The sequence below is a fragment of the Nestor notabilis genome, unplaced genomic scaffold (genome assembly GCF_000696875.1).
Source record: "Nestor notabilis isolate BGI_N333 unplaced genomic scaffold, ASM69687v1 scaffold2158, whole genome shotgun sequence".
Taxonomy (NCBI): domain Eukaryota; kingdom Metazoa; phylum Chordata; class Aves; order Psittaciformes; family Psittacidae; genus Nestor; species Nestor notabilis.
In genome coordinates, this window is record NW_009938521.1 from 85,748 (window position 1) to 102,330 (window position 16,583).

Sequence of the window (16,583 nt, forward strand, 5' to 3'; positions counted from 1 at the left end):
CATGCTGATTTCAGCCATGCTTGATTTAATTTGTCTTGTGCAAATAATAATCAGTTAAGCTGAGTAAGAAGTCTTTTATATCATGTTCAAAGCTGAGGAGAAAACCCTGCTATTTTTTACAGGGTACTGTAAGTAGGGAGGTTTAATATTCCTCCACACATACATACTCCAGTGTTCATATTATGCTACGTTATACATTTACTTAGGAAAAAGAGAAGTAGTGAAGAGTATTAAGGTTGTATGCCCAGCCTCAAAAAGAAGCATAAAATATTTTAGAAAGAGTACTTCTGTCTTCAGATCTCTACAACTAATCATAGTAACTGTAAAGAATAGAAAATATTTTTCCATGTCAAACAAAACTCCCCAATTCCCATGTATTTTTCACCATAAGAATTGTTGTAAGAAACTGCCATCGGACTACTTAAGCTGTCAGGATGACACTTAATTTCCTGAAAAAATGAAGAATGCACATGTACTAACTGCAATTTGACTGTAGAATTAAAAGACAAAAATGGTTGAACGTGTCAGGTTAAATGTAATACAGCCCACAAGGTGATGAGAAATACATGCCAGACAAACAAATGCCTGAAACAGAACCTGCAGTTTTCTGGTTTTTTTTGACATAATGAAACATTCTTAATGAATAATTTCTGCATGAAGACATTCTACAGCTCAATGGCCTGTGAGCAGAAGGCAATCTCTTCGGACATGCAGATAACTGGTAATATAACAATGGAATTTTGTTAATTTGCTGACTGGTAAGGATAACCTTTATTAATTGTTTCTATTTTTGTTTGTTTTTTTTTTTATATAATATTTTAGTGCAGCTTGTGGACTAAACAAATCAAATGTGGCAACCAATGAAGTATCTTTTTAATTGCAAAATATCAAAGGCCAAATATTTCACACAGGAATGAAGAATTTGTGACTGAGGATTTAATGATGCAAAACCACACTGATATTACTCTCTGGTTCAATTGATCACATCACAGAATGACTGTCGGTTTAGTTAGTCAAACTGAAAATTTCTCTTCAAGGATAACATTTTGATCTACGGTAAAAGCACAAGGATCACTATGCAAGGGTATATGCAAGCATTAGCTACACCCACAATTCAGCACATCAGCGTGACTGTATAAGGAGGCAGATGTCAAAACCACATAATTTTACACTTTTCGCCTTTCAGAATTCTGCTGCAACACTCCTTCAGTGGAAGACTTTTTTCTTGTTATATTCATCAATCACCTTCATATTGGTTCAACAGTTGGTGAATGGGAACTTGTATACACCTACAAAATGGAAAGATCAGCTCTCAAGTTGGCAGTGCCTTCAAGCCTACCAAGACTAATTCAAATCGAACACACTGTTCTGAAGAATGGAATTGTTACAGAGTATATTCCTCTTTCTAATAAACAGTGAACATACAATTACAAGGTTCTTTGTAGCTAAGACTATCAAGCTATAAGTCCCCAGTTAGCTATGCAACCTTTTACCTTCTGTTACTGCTCAGTTTCTTGTTGAACTGAAACCCTGACACCACAGACACTGAAAGCAGCAGGCTACAGAACAGTACTCTAATTAAACCTGAATGTCTTAGACAATAAATTAAACATTTCCACTAGGAATTGTTTTGTTCACTTTTCAGAGAAGAGGTAACTTCAGTAAGGTTACTACTACAATTCTACAATAACTGGGCAGCAAAACTTAAGCTTCAAAGCAATTAGATTTTATACTTTTCAGCAGATCAAAGTGAGGAAAGTTGCCTGTATTGAGCAGATGGAGAAATCTGTCATTGCTGAAAACTGAAATTTCCCCCGCAGACTTTAATGAGAGAGGAGAAACAGATTAACAGGCTTTGTACAAGGAAAGACTGCTGTTTTTCTGGTAGTCTGCAATCTATTTCTCTCAAGTAAAAAGCACCAATTAATTTTAGAAACACCATGCAATATTTGCTTACTTCCATCCTATGTAGCTGAAGTGCCAGCCAGGAGAAACTCTTGCTCTTATATCATCCTCATTATTTTAAGAATTGATTATTTGATTGTCTAGTCCTGCAGCCACTTGAAAACAGTGTTGAAATGGCTTTAATCTCATTTACCATTTTTTTTAATTACTGTATTGCAATTTTAAACTTTTTTTTTTAAGAAGAATATAATACAGAGGCGAATACCGTCAGTTTTGCGCACAACTCACTTCAGTCCACACTATGTTCCAAAGACTTTTTCAAACCATCTTATTTCAGGCTCTGGAACAAGCCCAGTATGGACATATGTTTCTTGTTATGAATAGAAAGTCACAAATCATATTACTATAGTCCCAATGGATACAAACACCAAACAATCAATATCTACTCCCACTGAAGCTGAAGAAAGATTTATAATATGCCTTTGGCCTACTCTAGTAAGTAGATAATGGAAGGTACTGATTCAAAAAGTTGTTCTCTCCTTCTCCTACCAGCTGAACCTCCCTCAATATCCTTACCATCTCCTCAAAGACTGACAAGAAAACCCCAGGATTTTATGTACTTGCATGTGTCATCCATAAACAGGAAAGAAAATGAAATGAAAACTCCTCTGGAGTTACCAAGTTTAAACGAACTGGCTACATATATAAAGAGGTAACAGAGAACCATCTTCAGTGTTCCTCCTCCAGTCCTGTAAGTCAAAAGCAAAGCAGCCACAGACAAACCTGAGAGACAAAACCGTCTTAAATCCTTTTCATTTTGGTAAATATAGTCTTCCAAAAGGTTCAGGAAACTGCTGATCTTCTCATCACAGTAACTTCCTCCAAGTACAAGCAGCTGCGAACAGCTTCTTTTATAAGGCAAAATGCAATTGATTACAAAGCAGATTTCCAGGTGGGAAAATGGAATTAATTTGCTAGCAGCTAATTAACCTCCCTATCACACTATCTGATCTGTTTAATTAAAGCAGCAAAGAATGTTTATTTTAATTTATTCAGCATTACTTTCTCTAGTTGATGAAAAAGAACATAAAAAGAAATAATAATAAAGAAAAAAAAGTCAGAACCAATTGCATATTATCTAGATTGTAAATACTAGGACCAGTATAGTGCAGGAGCCTAGTTAAACAATTTGGACACGAGTTTAAACCAGATTCACAGGAAACTGCCATTCTGAATTCATAGTTAACATAGGTACAAGGATATAATGAACTCGGCTACTTCTCTTGCACTGTCGTAACTGAATATAGCAAATATGCCAGTTCTCTAACTCCCACAAGTCTGCAAAAGCTTTGAGGAAATTACTTTTTACCAAGTAATGGGTAAATCTGTAATACAATTTTAAATTATATTTCTATCACTTTTTTGCATGCTGATTCATATTCATTTGTCCACACTTGGAGTCAATCAGATGCCGATAAAACCGGTTAGTGCTGAGCAGAGCCACAAACACTGAAAATGCTGACAGATCATGACAGGAGATGGGGACTCTGAGTGGAGAACCCTTGATTCGCTTACTGCTTGTATTTTTATCAGATGATAACCAGGTAAGATAAAATTTATGAAGAATAGACTACACAAAAGTGAACTCCACAAGCCATGACTGTCAGTATTACATGAGTAAATTTATACTATTCTAATCCCTCTGGCTTTCTAATGTATTAAACAATTGATGGTCGTAAGTAACTGAATTACAACTTTTCTATTTAAGAAATTATGATGAACTATATAAAATGCAAAGCATATTCCTAAAGAAATATAACTTTTTGTGCTTATTGCAATAAAATGGACATTGTTGTTCTATAATCAAGGTTATTCTGCTATCCAGTTCCACACTTGTACCATGAAAATAACCTAAATATATCCAACCCAAGTCTAACAAACCTACTCACACACAATGCCATGGAGCTTACACTGCAGCTACTGGAAATCCACTGGCACAACAGGCCAGATAGATACAAAAAGGGTATATTTTTTAGAGTAGAATATCTTCTTTGAACTTTGCTATTCAAACACTGCACACTGTTTTAAACCCACCACTTAAGCTCCTACTCCACTAGGAGCTGCACAACAGTTAATGACATTAAAACAACAAATAAAACTAGAGGGAAAAAAAATACTTCCAGGAATTTGCAAAATATTGCAGGAATTTTGAATTATCAGTGCTGGTAATTATTCTTAAACTTCACAATATAATGAGTGGTAATAGATTCATTTTCTGAAGTCCAGGAACCATCATGTGATCTTAAATGAGTATGAAGGCAAAGTGTTTAAATACAAATACAAAATTTGCTTATTAATATGTCCATTTCATCAAGAAATAAAGAAAAAATAAAAAAGGAACAATATAATTTCAGTTTATGTTTGGCTCCAAACAGATGAATTAAACTCATCTTTTTTTTTGTTTGATCCATTCAGAATATGATACTAAGTTACTGAATAAAATATATAACAATATATAATATATGTTAACAGAATGTAAACATATTTTCCCTACTGAAATTATACCAAACGAAACCAAATCAACATTATCAAAACAATGTTTCTTTCATCCTTCTCTTTAAACTTCACAGAAAACGTAGAAATTTAATTCTGATAAACATTGTTTGCCATGGAGTATCAATTACTACAAAATGTAGTCTTCATCTTACTGTTTAAAAACGCTTTGTAAAGAAAGATGAAAACATGTAGACTAATTTTTAGATTTACATACATTCATATGCCTTGAGAATATATCCAGTGGTTGAAACAGTTCCACAGAAACAGAAATTTCCTCCTCTATTTGATTTTCTTCCCTATTTCTCTCTTCACAAAGAAGTAGTATATGGCAAGGAATATATTACACAAATCACTGTAACTAAACTCTGAGCAAAAATACCCAGACAACATTAATGTATTTAAGAATCTCACTGGAATACAAAAAAAGGCCTACATTTTGCATAGTTTTTCTTAAATTGCAGCAGCAAGGGGTTTTATGCATTTTTCTTGCCTCTCTTTTCCGTATGTAAAAACTAAAATACAAAAAGATTATAACTTGTATTTCTGCAGGGAAATTAAATACGCACTGGTTTTTCATAAGTAGTAGCGCAGAAAAAATGATTTTCATATATAAATTATGAAAATCTGACGCAAACTTTGGATCATATTTTACATAGCTGACACTGACCTCTGAAGTTAATCATAGAATAATTTGGGTTGGAAAGGACCTTCAAAGGTCATCTAATCCAAGTGCCTGATCTCAAATATGTTCTTTAAAAGCATCTGATTTCTTTCCATGTCCGTATCAGTTCATTTGATTTATTCAATCACTTGAAGTGTGTCCACAAGAAAACACAGTAATAACATACAAATAAGCAATTGCTATAACTTAACTTACATAATCTGAGTGAAAATGAGAAAAAAACAACTATATCTCTATATTTCCTCCTAAACGTGAGGAGTACCTTTCCAAAAGGTAATAAAGTTCAAAACATGTCAAGCCATGTCTTCTTTTCAGACAGCTTTGGTTCACACACAAAACAAGTGTGTCTGGCATTTTGACTGTTAATTATTTTAATGGACCTCTTACAAAGATAAATCTTACCCGGTTTATTAGGATTTTTCTTTAAACACTTTTGCTAGATATGTGATGACTTAGAAGGAAAGCAACTGTGGACAGCTGTTACCAAGCTTTAAGAAATATCCCATGCTCACCTAATTAATAAAGAACAGAAGGAATCATAATCTAATTATTCAGCTTTGACATCCGTTTTGTGCATGTCTTGCACTCAATCACTGCAATAAAGCAGAGCTCTATGAGCACACCTTATTTCAGAAGCAGTTCAGTAGCATGAGACAAGCTAGCAGCTGGAAAATGTCATTCATTTTGTCATTTAGCATAAAATGATGAAGACTTTTCCTGTTAATCACTACAAGAAAGGGCCATATCAAAAATAATTAAAACATAATTACTTTTTTTCTTAATTATCAGCTATATTACACTTGGTATGCTGGAATTCATGCAGAAGAGAAGTAAGATTTAAGAGCTGTATCAACATCTTGCTATTATGTTTCTCATTCTCTATCTTAACAATTGCACTAAACAAGAAGTTATTTGTCTTTTCTTCCATGGATCACAACAGGGGTTCTCATTCCCCATGTGTTTCGTGCTTATGCCACAAACTGCAAAGAAATACAGACACCCAAACCTCTGAATAAGCTGGTTCAGATATGACAGCAGGGTAAGGTGTTTGGATGAGTATTTGCATTGTCACAACCACAAAGCTGCTTAATTTCAGAGAATCCCATACATCTCTTGACAGTGAACTGTGCAGTTTGAAAGACTTCGTATTCTTTTTTGAATAGTGAAAGGATATGACTTCAGTTCACCACCCAGTCCTGTCATTTTCTAGAGATAGTAAAAGGGTTCTTTCTTGGGTTTGCTTTTTTCCTGAGTACTATGAAACACAGGTGAAAAATACTTAAAACAAATGTTCTTTGAAAATGAGGCTCTCTGAGCCTATCCCATATTTCAAGTAAATGCTCATATAATCCCAGACTGGTTTGGGTTGGAAGGGACCTTAAAGCTCATCCAGTTCCAACCCCTGCCACAGGCAGGGACACCTTCCACTAGAGCAGGTTGCTCCAAGCCCCTGTGTCCAACCTGGCCTTGAACACTGCCAGGGATGGGGCAGCCACAGCTTCTCTGAGCAACCTGTGCCAGCGCCTCAGCACCCTCACAGGGAAGAATTCCTTCCTAATAAATAATCTTAATCTACCCTCTTTCAGTTAGAAGCCATATATGTAACAATACAATATATACAATATTTAATACAGTATTAGTACTTATGTCTGCTTACTATCATTTCATCCCTACCTTATACTTTGCATGAGTTAGAAAGTTCCAATTGAGCTTTGGCTTTAGGCAAGTCCCAGGCTCTACTAAAAACTTTCTGTGATTCTCATCTCCTGCATTATCCACAGTTTTCCTTTCTACCATTTGTATATTTAAACAGCAGCTCTCCACCTTGAATGCATAACATAAATTAGCTGAAAAGCTTATGCAGCAATGTTAATATCAGCAAATCCTTGCAGATATGTTTCATAAATGTTTTATCTAGAAGACTGTGCTTAAAAGTGTTGCTTTGTACATTTCCTGTGCCAGGGCTTACTATGTTTTCCCCAATAACAAACTTTATGAATGGTATCCAGTTGAAGGAGAGCTTTGAGGCAGAACTGCACTGGGAGAGGGGAAGGGGAGAGATCAGAAGAGAAACTGGAATAGTTTGGAATTAAATCTCCTATGTCCTGTGCTCCCCTATAATAAGAAAAAGAATCTCTTTCCAAGTCAGCAGATAGCAGAAGAAATGGTAACAAACATCACTTGGGATTACAAATATATTGATAATATTTTTCAAAAGCTTAACTCTTAATCCAGTCTGTGTTTTCTTCTGCTTGTATCCTCACCAAAAGAAACAAAACCACCCTTTGCCGCAGTAACACACAACCCTAGCACAAAATACCTCCATATACTAGTAAAATAAAAGTCAAATTTTCTATCTGAAAGATGAAAAAGTGCTATGGTATCCCCTAGATACTTCTTCAATGAATATCTTAGAATGCTGTAAGTCTATAAGTCATTTAAACTACTGTCCCCATAGTAAATCAGATAAAATTAGACTTGCCTATGTGAGGATCATTCAGTCTAGAAAACTTCTGCTGGAAGACTTCTTTCACTTTTTAAGAGGGAAAAAATCACACACAAAGCAGAAAAAGTTTTATCAGGAGGAAACGCCAGAATTTTTTTGCAAGCAGAGAAAAATATCAAGAGAGCCAAGCTTCTTAGTTTTACTATTCCCATGTGTAACTCTTAAGAAATGCAAAACTGAAGTTCCTCTCCTGAGAAGTGGGTATGCCCAAAGGACTAAGAAGAGAATCCTAGCTGAATTAATTATTCATCAGGGATTATTCATCCATTTTTAAAAGCAAAGATCTACTCTGGATTAGTATACTCATATTTATATTTATTCTCTGTATGTTCAAGACAGTTACAACACACAGTGCTTCAGTGCAGTACAATTTGGGACTACCAAATGGGAAAATGGAAAAGTAATGATAGTGTTTTCCATAAACACATAAATTAAAGATAGTCATAGAGTTGGCCTAGAGCTCTCACGACTTGCTAAATCCTAATGTCCTTCCAATGAGACCCAGAGTTGTTTGCATATTCATTTGCACAGTTCTGATTTGCTTATAGATGATAGCAAAAATTAACTGGAGACAAGTAAACAAATGCTTAACAGCCCACATCTGAGTAAGCCAGGTAGAAGTTTTTAACGTTCTTTTTGCATGATGTAGAAGAGTTTCTCTACTCTGTGTTAGGCACATCTCTTGTTTTGTGGCAAGACTACAGAAATATCTGCCACTGCTTGAATCACACGTCATTTTCAGGACATAAAAGAGCCAGTTTCACCTTTTGTTTAAATTCTAAAGAGAATTACATTATAGTCCGGGGATGGAAGGATAAGAATTCCCAAATCCCTCGAGCAAAATGCAGCTCTTATTAATAGGACTGTTTAGCACTCCCAGAGCATTTTAAAGTCCCTGCAGAGTGAAACTCTTATTAAAATTCCTATTGCGTTTCAACTGCAAAATAGTACAGACATAAAACATTTTCTGTTTTCAACTACTGCACAAGCCACTGTTCTTAAAGCATCACCTCTTGGTAGTACACTTTAAGTACGTAATGTTTGGAAAATGCCGTATTTTTTATTTTCTTAAGCCATTAGGTGTTGTTTACTGGCTTGGTTTGGTTTGGGGCTTTTTTAGCTTGGTATTTCATGACACCTCTGAGGCCTACAAACTTTTAACACATAAACCTTCCAGCTTCCACGTTAGATCCTTTTTTCTAAAGATGAATTGTGATAAAAACAACCTGAATTTTCATCTTGTACCTTACAGGAATCCTATATCAAAAGAACAAGGAAAGCTACCAAGGCCTGCATGACTCCTGTGGTTTTGTCATTTGGAAAAAAAATAGCAGGAAATGGAGTGAAGAAAAACACAAATATCTACCTCCAAAAAATCCAACCCACTCATCTCAGAATTTCAGAAAGGTTCTATTTGTAAGATGAAATAATATGTGCAGTCCTACATCCATATTGATATATTCCCAGTATTTACCTCTTTTGACAGGAAACATTTTTGAGTCTAATTTGCTTCAATTAAAAATAAAATCTCTAAGATTTGCTATGACAAATGCATTTCTGAAGTAAGAATCAGAACTTTGTAATAGTTTCTGAAATTCTCAATCTTTTAGAAGGCTGTCTCCATTATGAAAAGCTGTATTTGAATGTTATTGTCTTACTCCATTAATTATCTTTTTGTGCATATTCAGTTATATCAGGTTTTTTTCTTTTAATTAAAAAACCAAGACCTTATGTCTTCTATTAGTAATTAGGAACAGCCAAATTAAGTAGGTTAATACTCCTTTTTTAAAAAGCATTGGCACATTTCCTAAATTCAGTGTAAGAAAGGGTCAGGATAACATGCATGTGATGGACAGTGGAGGAAATGAGTTTGTCTAGGAGATGCTGGCAACAGAGGAAAAGAGTTAGATCCTTATTATGCTGGCAAGAATGAATCTAGGAAAAAGATACTGTTACTTTTGAACTAAAAACATTCCCTAAAAAAGCTTACAGACAAAATAAACGGCAACCTTGAAGTCAATTTCTAATTGATTTTACTGATTCACCAAAGGTAGTAAAGCAATGCTAAGAATCACCTGTATCTAATTTACATTAGCAACCGAATTTGAAGGTGAAAGGTAAAATCAAAAAACTAGTTAACCTCACCTGTGTTACAAGGTCAATGAACTCTTAGAAAACGTACAGCCTGCAGAAAGCTTTTCTTAACATATCATTCTTCTCTGTTGTAAATTAAAGAACCTACAGGGTGTTAATAAATTGAGTAGAACAGTACATCTTGCTCTTAGTAAGATGTTTGTTCAGAAAGCACATTAAAGACTCATTCAAAATGAAGGTGATAATGCACATATACGGTGTTTTGATGAGAAATCACACCTTCCTTTCTTTTCTCTTTCTTGGCTCCTTCCCTCCACCCCTTTTTCAGAAGCTGCACATTTTTCAAATTAGTTCCCTGGTCAATAAGTAAAAAGGCTATTAGATGTCTTTTAGCATATTTGATTTTTCAGATAAAAAGAAATGCTTGAAAGATCCAACAATGATTGAAGGTGTTTCTTCACTTCACTTTAACAGCTTTTTTGGCAAGTTCCCTACCAGGGAAGCACTTCACTTCCCAGATGAGATCCTTGCAGGGATTTATATTATAAAGTTACATTCCTATGCTGAATGTAAGCACATTAAGACATAATAAATACCCAAAATCTAAAGACTGAAAAACACTGCAGAAAAGCTAGCACCTCTATAGTTACACATTTAAAATCCCTGCTTATAATCTTGATTCCAACTGTAAAGCTACCATTTGCCATTTTCTTTATCAGCCTCCAAACTGGTTTAAAATTCCTAAAGTGTGAATAAATAAAGAAATAAATAAATGTTACAAATATGAGTGCAAATGTGTTCAAATGAGTAATCACACTACACTGATATTTGGGTTATCCTTATAGAGGATCATCTTAGATCTTCTATAATGGAATAAAAGCATGGAAGATCTCTCCTATGGTAACCCAGAATTTAGAGGAAGTCAATGATTTCTAGACTCAGAGACTCACCTGAGAGAGACTAGGAAGTTATATGTGTGGCATATTCATAGTGAATTTCTACATTAAAATAAATCTCTTCTTCCTAATTACGGAGATCCTAGGAAAGTATGGTGAGAGTGTTTTGAATGCTACAACTGCTGCACCTTCTGTCTTATTCTGAGAAAGCACTATTAAAGAACTTACAGAAGCACCTGTTCCTGCAATGCTCACAGGGCATTTTTATGAATCAAAATGGTGTATGTGATTCGATAAGCACCAAATAAACATCAGGTCAACCCCTAAAAGCACGCAATTTCAGTTAATGACATTCACTCTTATTTCTGCTTTACCTCACTTCCTGTCACTCCCAGTGCACACACACAGCTTTGTCCCCTCAGTAGAAAAGTGTCAAAGTGAAAGCTATATGTCACAGAAGAGGAAGTGGCACACAGCCCTTCTGAGAATATTACCCTCCCTAAATTCTTCACCATCTGCCTGTCAATTTAAATCAATCATTCAGCATATTTTTTTTTTCCAAATCACAAAGCCTTTAGAAGTGTGTGGCCTTATTCTAAATGAATCAAAGTGAATGCAAGATTGATTTCACCAGGTTTTGGATCAGAGCGTTGAGTGAAGATACAAGCAGTTTTGACACTTTGCCCATGTTTAGTGTTGTTAAAACTTCCACAGAACTATAGAATATATATGACTTTACAGGAAAGGATCCCACACCTACTTTGCACCTGTACCCCAGGTCTGGAGCCAAATCTAAACAGTATCATTTCCCACAGATGCTCCTCGCACACAAAAGGACTATCAGAGGAACAAGCCATAGGAGAGCTGATTTCAGAGAAAAAGTATTCTAGTTCGTTTTCTTCACAGAGGTTTTCCCTCTTTCAAAAGACAAAGTATATTTACTAAACTGCTTCTTTAGAAGGCAGTAATTAAAGTATTAAAGCTGAAAGTTTGGTGGTTTGTTTGTGTTCCAATTGAGGGTTTTAAGATATAATGTTTTAGTGTTGCAACATCCACAAAAAATTTACAGACAGTCCTGAAAATCTTCAATCTGTAAGACACGTCAAGCACAGAGTGATGCCAACTACCGCTCTGATCTTGCAGGTCACCTCTTGGATCAATTCTTGTGATGCGAGACTTGTTTCATCTGTTATCCTTTTTATCTTCCAGTTCTTTGCTGAGCTACTTTTCACTACAGTTTTATGCAGCCACTATTTCTACTGGGGAAAAAAAAAATCATATTTCCAAAGTAATATTTCCATGACCTTTTGGCTCTACTTTTAAGCCCAGTTGGTACATAAACACCAGCCTACACATTATCCATCACAGCACACGCTGTCTCAGAAATACCAGGGACTCAGAAAATCATCATATGCAGAGAAGAATATAAGCTGATACTATTTGTTAAAAGATAAGGCATACTGAAAGGATTTTTTCATGTGGCATTTTAATTTGATAAACAATTCCTAAAAGTCTGGGTTTCACTCTTCATATACATAAGTGGATGCTAATAGGCCATCTATAAAACTCTCCTTGTCAAAATACAAATGAGATATTCCTTATGTTTATACATGTGTAAGTACAATTAATATTGCAACCCAACCAGAAACAAAATTGCTTTAGTTAACCAACCATTGCAAGGCAATCAAATGTGGTATCAAATGTAATTGTGGAAGATCCATTTGGGGAATAACAGCAATTATTTCATAAAGAATCCTCTCCCCCTTCTTCCAATTCACGTTTTTTCATTCATCTCTATGCCAGAAAAGTAATTGGACCATCACAAGTGTCAAAACCACCCCCCATTCACTCTGCAGCACACAAGAAAATTCAATATCTGACACAGTTGTTTCAGCTAGAAACCTTAGTTTGTACCTCGGATTTGTAACTGCATTAATCTGAAAACATTCCTGTACGTTTCCTTTCTCCAATTGAACATGCAGCTAGGGAATTTGGCAAAACCGATGGAGAAGTTATCAGAGAATGGCATTTCTTTTTTTGCCTGACACTAAGTGCTTTGGATTTGCCTTCATAAACTTCACAAATATTCTCCAAAAACTCAATATTTTTCTAAAAGGCAGGCTTTATTTTAGGCTGTAAATGTAAACTACAGTTCAGATATCTTAATCTGGAAACAACACGTTATAATCCAACAGTAATTATGTGTTTTTTTCCTTTTTTACTCAGAAGACATTCATTATTATTCTTAATAGTTATTCCTTTGAATAATTTTGTACAGTTTAGTAAAATAATTACTAATTGTCAAAATTATTTTGATATTTTATTATCAGTGCACTCAGTAGGTAGATAAGGAACTGGCTGGATGGTTGCATTCAAATTGTTGCAGTCAGTGGCTCAATGTAAAGTGCAGACCAGTGATGAGTGTATTTTAGTAAATGTGAATTTGTGTTTCTATCAGTGGTTTAGTCCCACCATTTTTTTCTGAAAAGCAAGTAAATTCTCTCCTTTAGACAATTCTGACAGTCTTTACATGAAATTATTAGCTGAAATAAAAAAACAGAAGCTGTGAGACCAGATCTAGATCTTAGATTTCTTTTCCCTGTATTAGCTAATTTCAAAAGACCACATACAAGGTTGCTGAATTTTTATTATACAGTAGCATTAACCTGCAAATAAAATCTTTAACAGTCTTTAATGCTTACATGCCTCTTTTGCTGAAAATTGTGCAATGAACAATCATATTTTGAACATTCTAGCAGTCTTTTGATTGACACATCCCTTGTAGCTCCGTAGAGACCTTGGTATTATGGCCAGCCCTCTTAGCCCTTCCTCTTTTGGATTTACTCCACTGAAGGCAGCCCATATGTACTTCCCCAGAAGTAATGTTGGTGATACTTTCTCCTTAAAACTCTATACAATTATTTGACTGCAATCTAACTGTCAAGGACATTGCTGATCGTGAGCTCATTAGAAGCAGAAATAAATTGTCCCAAAGAGTTTCTGTCTTCAATGACTCATGTGCAAAGCTGTGGAAGGGATTTCATCACCCTAAACTAAATCCTGGACAAGAAATAAACCTCATACAGCATGAGGTGCACCATTCATAATGCTATCAGAAGTACTTTACAAACCCTCATCCACAGAAAGCGTTACGGTATATCTTCTATTTTCCATCACAACCATTAGGAGAATGAATTTTCCAGCGAAAATTAAGTTTATCACAAAGATCTGTGTGCAAACTAATTTGAACAGGCATATTCTAAAAAGTAGGCCAGAACAGAAGAAAGATTACTTCTGGCAAAAATGGAACAAATTAAATTATAAGAGGCTTAATACATTTATTTGAAATTTAATTGCATAACCTAATGTCAAGGTTATTACACACTGTTCCCATCCAAATTCAAGTCAGTAAAGCACAAGCTCAGTTTGCAGTTACTTTATAAATCAAACAGCTCTTACTTTTTTTTTTCGAAGTCTGACCATAGTCTTTGACTGAGCCACAACTTTAATATAAAATCACATTTCAAAATTACTTTGAGATCACTCCACGGCAATGAATTCTGTTAAGACCAGAAGTCTCTCTGGTATGACTAACTTCTACTGCAAGCAAAGGGGAAAAAGAACACCACAAGCTCAGACAGTGTTGGTGTGATGCCAGTGTGTACACTAAGCAGCAAAATGATTATTAGAAAGAGCATCTGAACATATTCACACTGTTCTGCACTGTGTTCACCAAACCTGCAGGTTTTGTTTTCTCTTCCAGAGACAGATCAGCAGCAAAAGTTGCTGTAGCATTCACATTACTGCACCCCTATGGAATATGTACTCTTTTACCACATATTAGAAGCTGTGCCTGTGCAGAGAGCACAATTAAAAGTGCTTGGGCTATGTCTAGACACTCTTTACTCTCCTAAAAGTGAGTTGTTCTTATTCGGCCTCACTTTAGATGTTTGGTTGGGGGTGAGCAGGCTGGGGGTGCACAAGGAGCTGGGAGAGGACACAGCCAGGACAGCTGACCCCAACTGACCCCAGGGATATTCCACACCATCTGGCATCATGCTCAGCATATAAAGCTGGGGAAGAAGAAGGAAGGGGGGACATTTGGAGTGACGTGTTTGTCTTCCCAAGTAACTATTATACGTGATGGAGCCCTGCTGTCCTGGAGATGGCTGAACACCTGCCTGATCATGGGAAGTTGTAAATGAATTCTTTGTTTTGCTTTGCTCATGTTCAGCTTTTGCTTTACCTGTTAAATTGTTTTTATCTCAACCCATAAGTTTTCTCACTTTTATTCTTTCAATTCTGTCCCCATCCCACCAGGGGACAGTAAGCTGTGTGGGGCTCTGTTGCTAGCTGGGGTTAAACCTCAACAATGTTATAGAAAGCTATTGTGCATTTAACTGTGCACCACTATGATTCTGGATGTGCAAACACAATCTAGGTTTGCAGCGGCATCATGTAAAAGCACCATCTGTTTTTATTTCTGAAGGAACAGGTAATGAAGGCATAATAAATGACTCTGACACTTAGCAGGGAACCGTAGTCTAAAATTAACAGGCTTATAATCATGCAGCACAATATTAATTTGGCATGATCAGTAATAAAGAATTAATGTTGGATACTTTACAAACATACCACTTGTTTTCCAGTAAAGTCTGAAATGACTGAAGAAGATAGATGATAGATAATTCAGTCTTTGACTGGATTAGGGCCTCTTTCAGCAGTACTAGAATATCAAAGAGATGCAGTTATCAATGTATAAAAAGGGTTTCTAAAAAAAATAGTCTGAGTCCCAATATACTCACATGGTCCTGTAGATAAATTCTTCTGTATTAAGCTTTTTCCCATTTTTTTTTCCACCAGATAAGCAAAAAACAACCTGTGAAAATCTTTTCTATTATTCTGTGTTTCAGTGCTTGGAGTAATGTATTTTTAACTCACAGTAACCATCATTCATATGGCTTGTCTGTAATCATTCCTTGCATGTCAAAACCAGATGTCTTGTATATACCTCAGATCTACATCCCTCTCTCTGTGAAGGTGTTTAAACCACAACACTCGCCTATAAACTTCTGAAATGAAAAGCCTACTTTATTCTCTAGACGCCTAGACTTTGATTTTGTTTACTGAATAAAATAAAATCTCCATTCATAGTCAATGAGTTATTCTGTAGTGAATGTATATAAACTGCATGTTTGTAAGACTATATTTACCATTTCAAATAGGAAAAAAATGAGAAGGATAAAAGGTGAAAAACTGAAACTTACCCCAAACTCATCCCTCCACTGATGTGATGCTTGGTACTTCTCTGCTTCTTTAGCGAGGCGCTGGAGACCAAACAGAGAAAGGACATACATTTTAGCATATATTGATTCTTCAATAGCAAAATCTTCCTTTTTTTATTTCTTAATATATATATATTTATATATAATTTTCTATAAATCTACACTTTTTTGAAATCACTTTGAAATAATTTATATTTGAGTAAAGATAAACCATCTCATTTCAAAAATGACATTTTCTATATTATTTGATTATTTACGCACTATAAACATGCACTAGGACAGTTAACCCTCACTCCGATGTCATTTAAGAAGTTCTAGTTAAGTTAAAAATCCATCAATATCCCGAAAATATTTTCTCTTTACACACGCCACCTGCCTTATATGTACTAATTTAATCTACCATCCAATGAGAAGTATTTATTTAGAATCTTAAAACACTGTATTATGGACATTTATTTCTCCATTAAATTATTTAGCTTCAATTATAGGAAGCACTGACATCCACTGTGATTATTAGGGAACCATACAAACTCAGTAATTTGGACTAACTATAGTCTGTTCCCATGGATCAAATACGCATTAGCAGTTGGAGAGTAACAGGCATACTCTCAGAAGGCATTTTTCCTATTTAAATAATTGGAAAGAAATCCAGTTTGTCC

The 16,583-nt window shown here is 35.3% G+C and overlaps 1 protein-coding gene across 1 annotated transcript in view; it reads right to left on the bottom strand.

Moving 5' to 3' along the window:
• The window catches only part of LOC104409467 (voltage-dependent calcium channel subunit alpha-2/delta-1-like), a gene marked incomplete at its 3' end in the record, with an annotated part of 96,085 nt that extends 80,089 nt beyond the window's left edge, over positions 1-15,996 (bottom strand). The window contains exon 1 of the mRNA XM_010019341.1: positions 15,907-15,996. Within this exon, the coding sequence (XP_010017643.1) occupies positions 15,907-15,996 (90 nt within the window). The remainder of the gene's footprint in view (positions 1-15,906) is intronic.
• Positions 15,997-16,583: the final 587 nt, after the last annotated feature.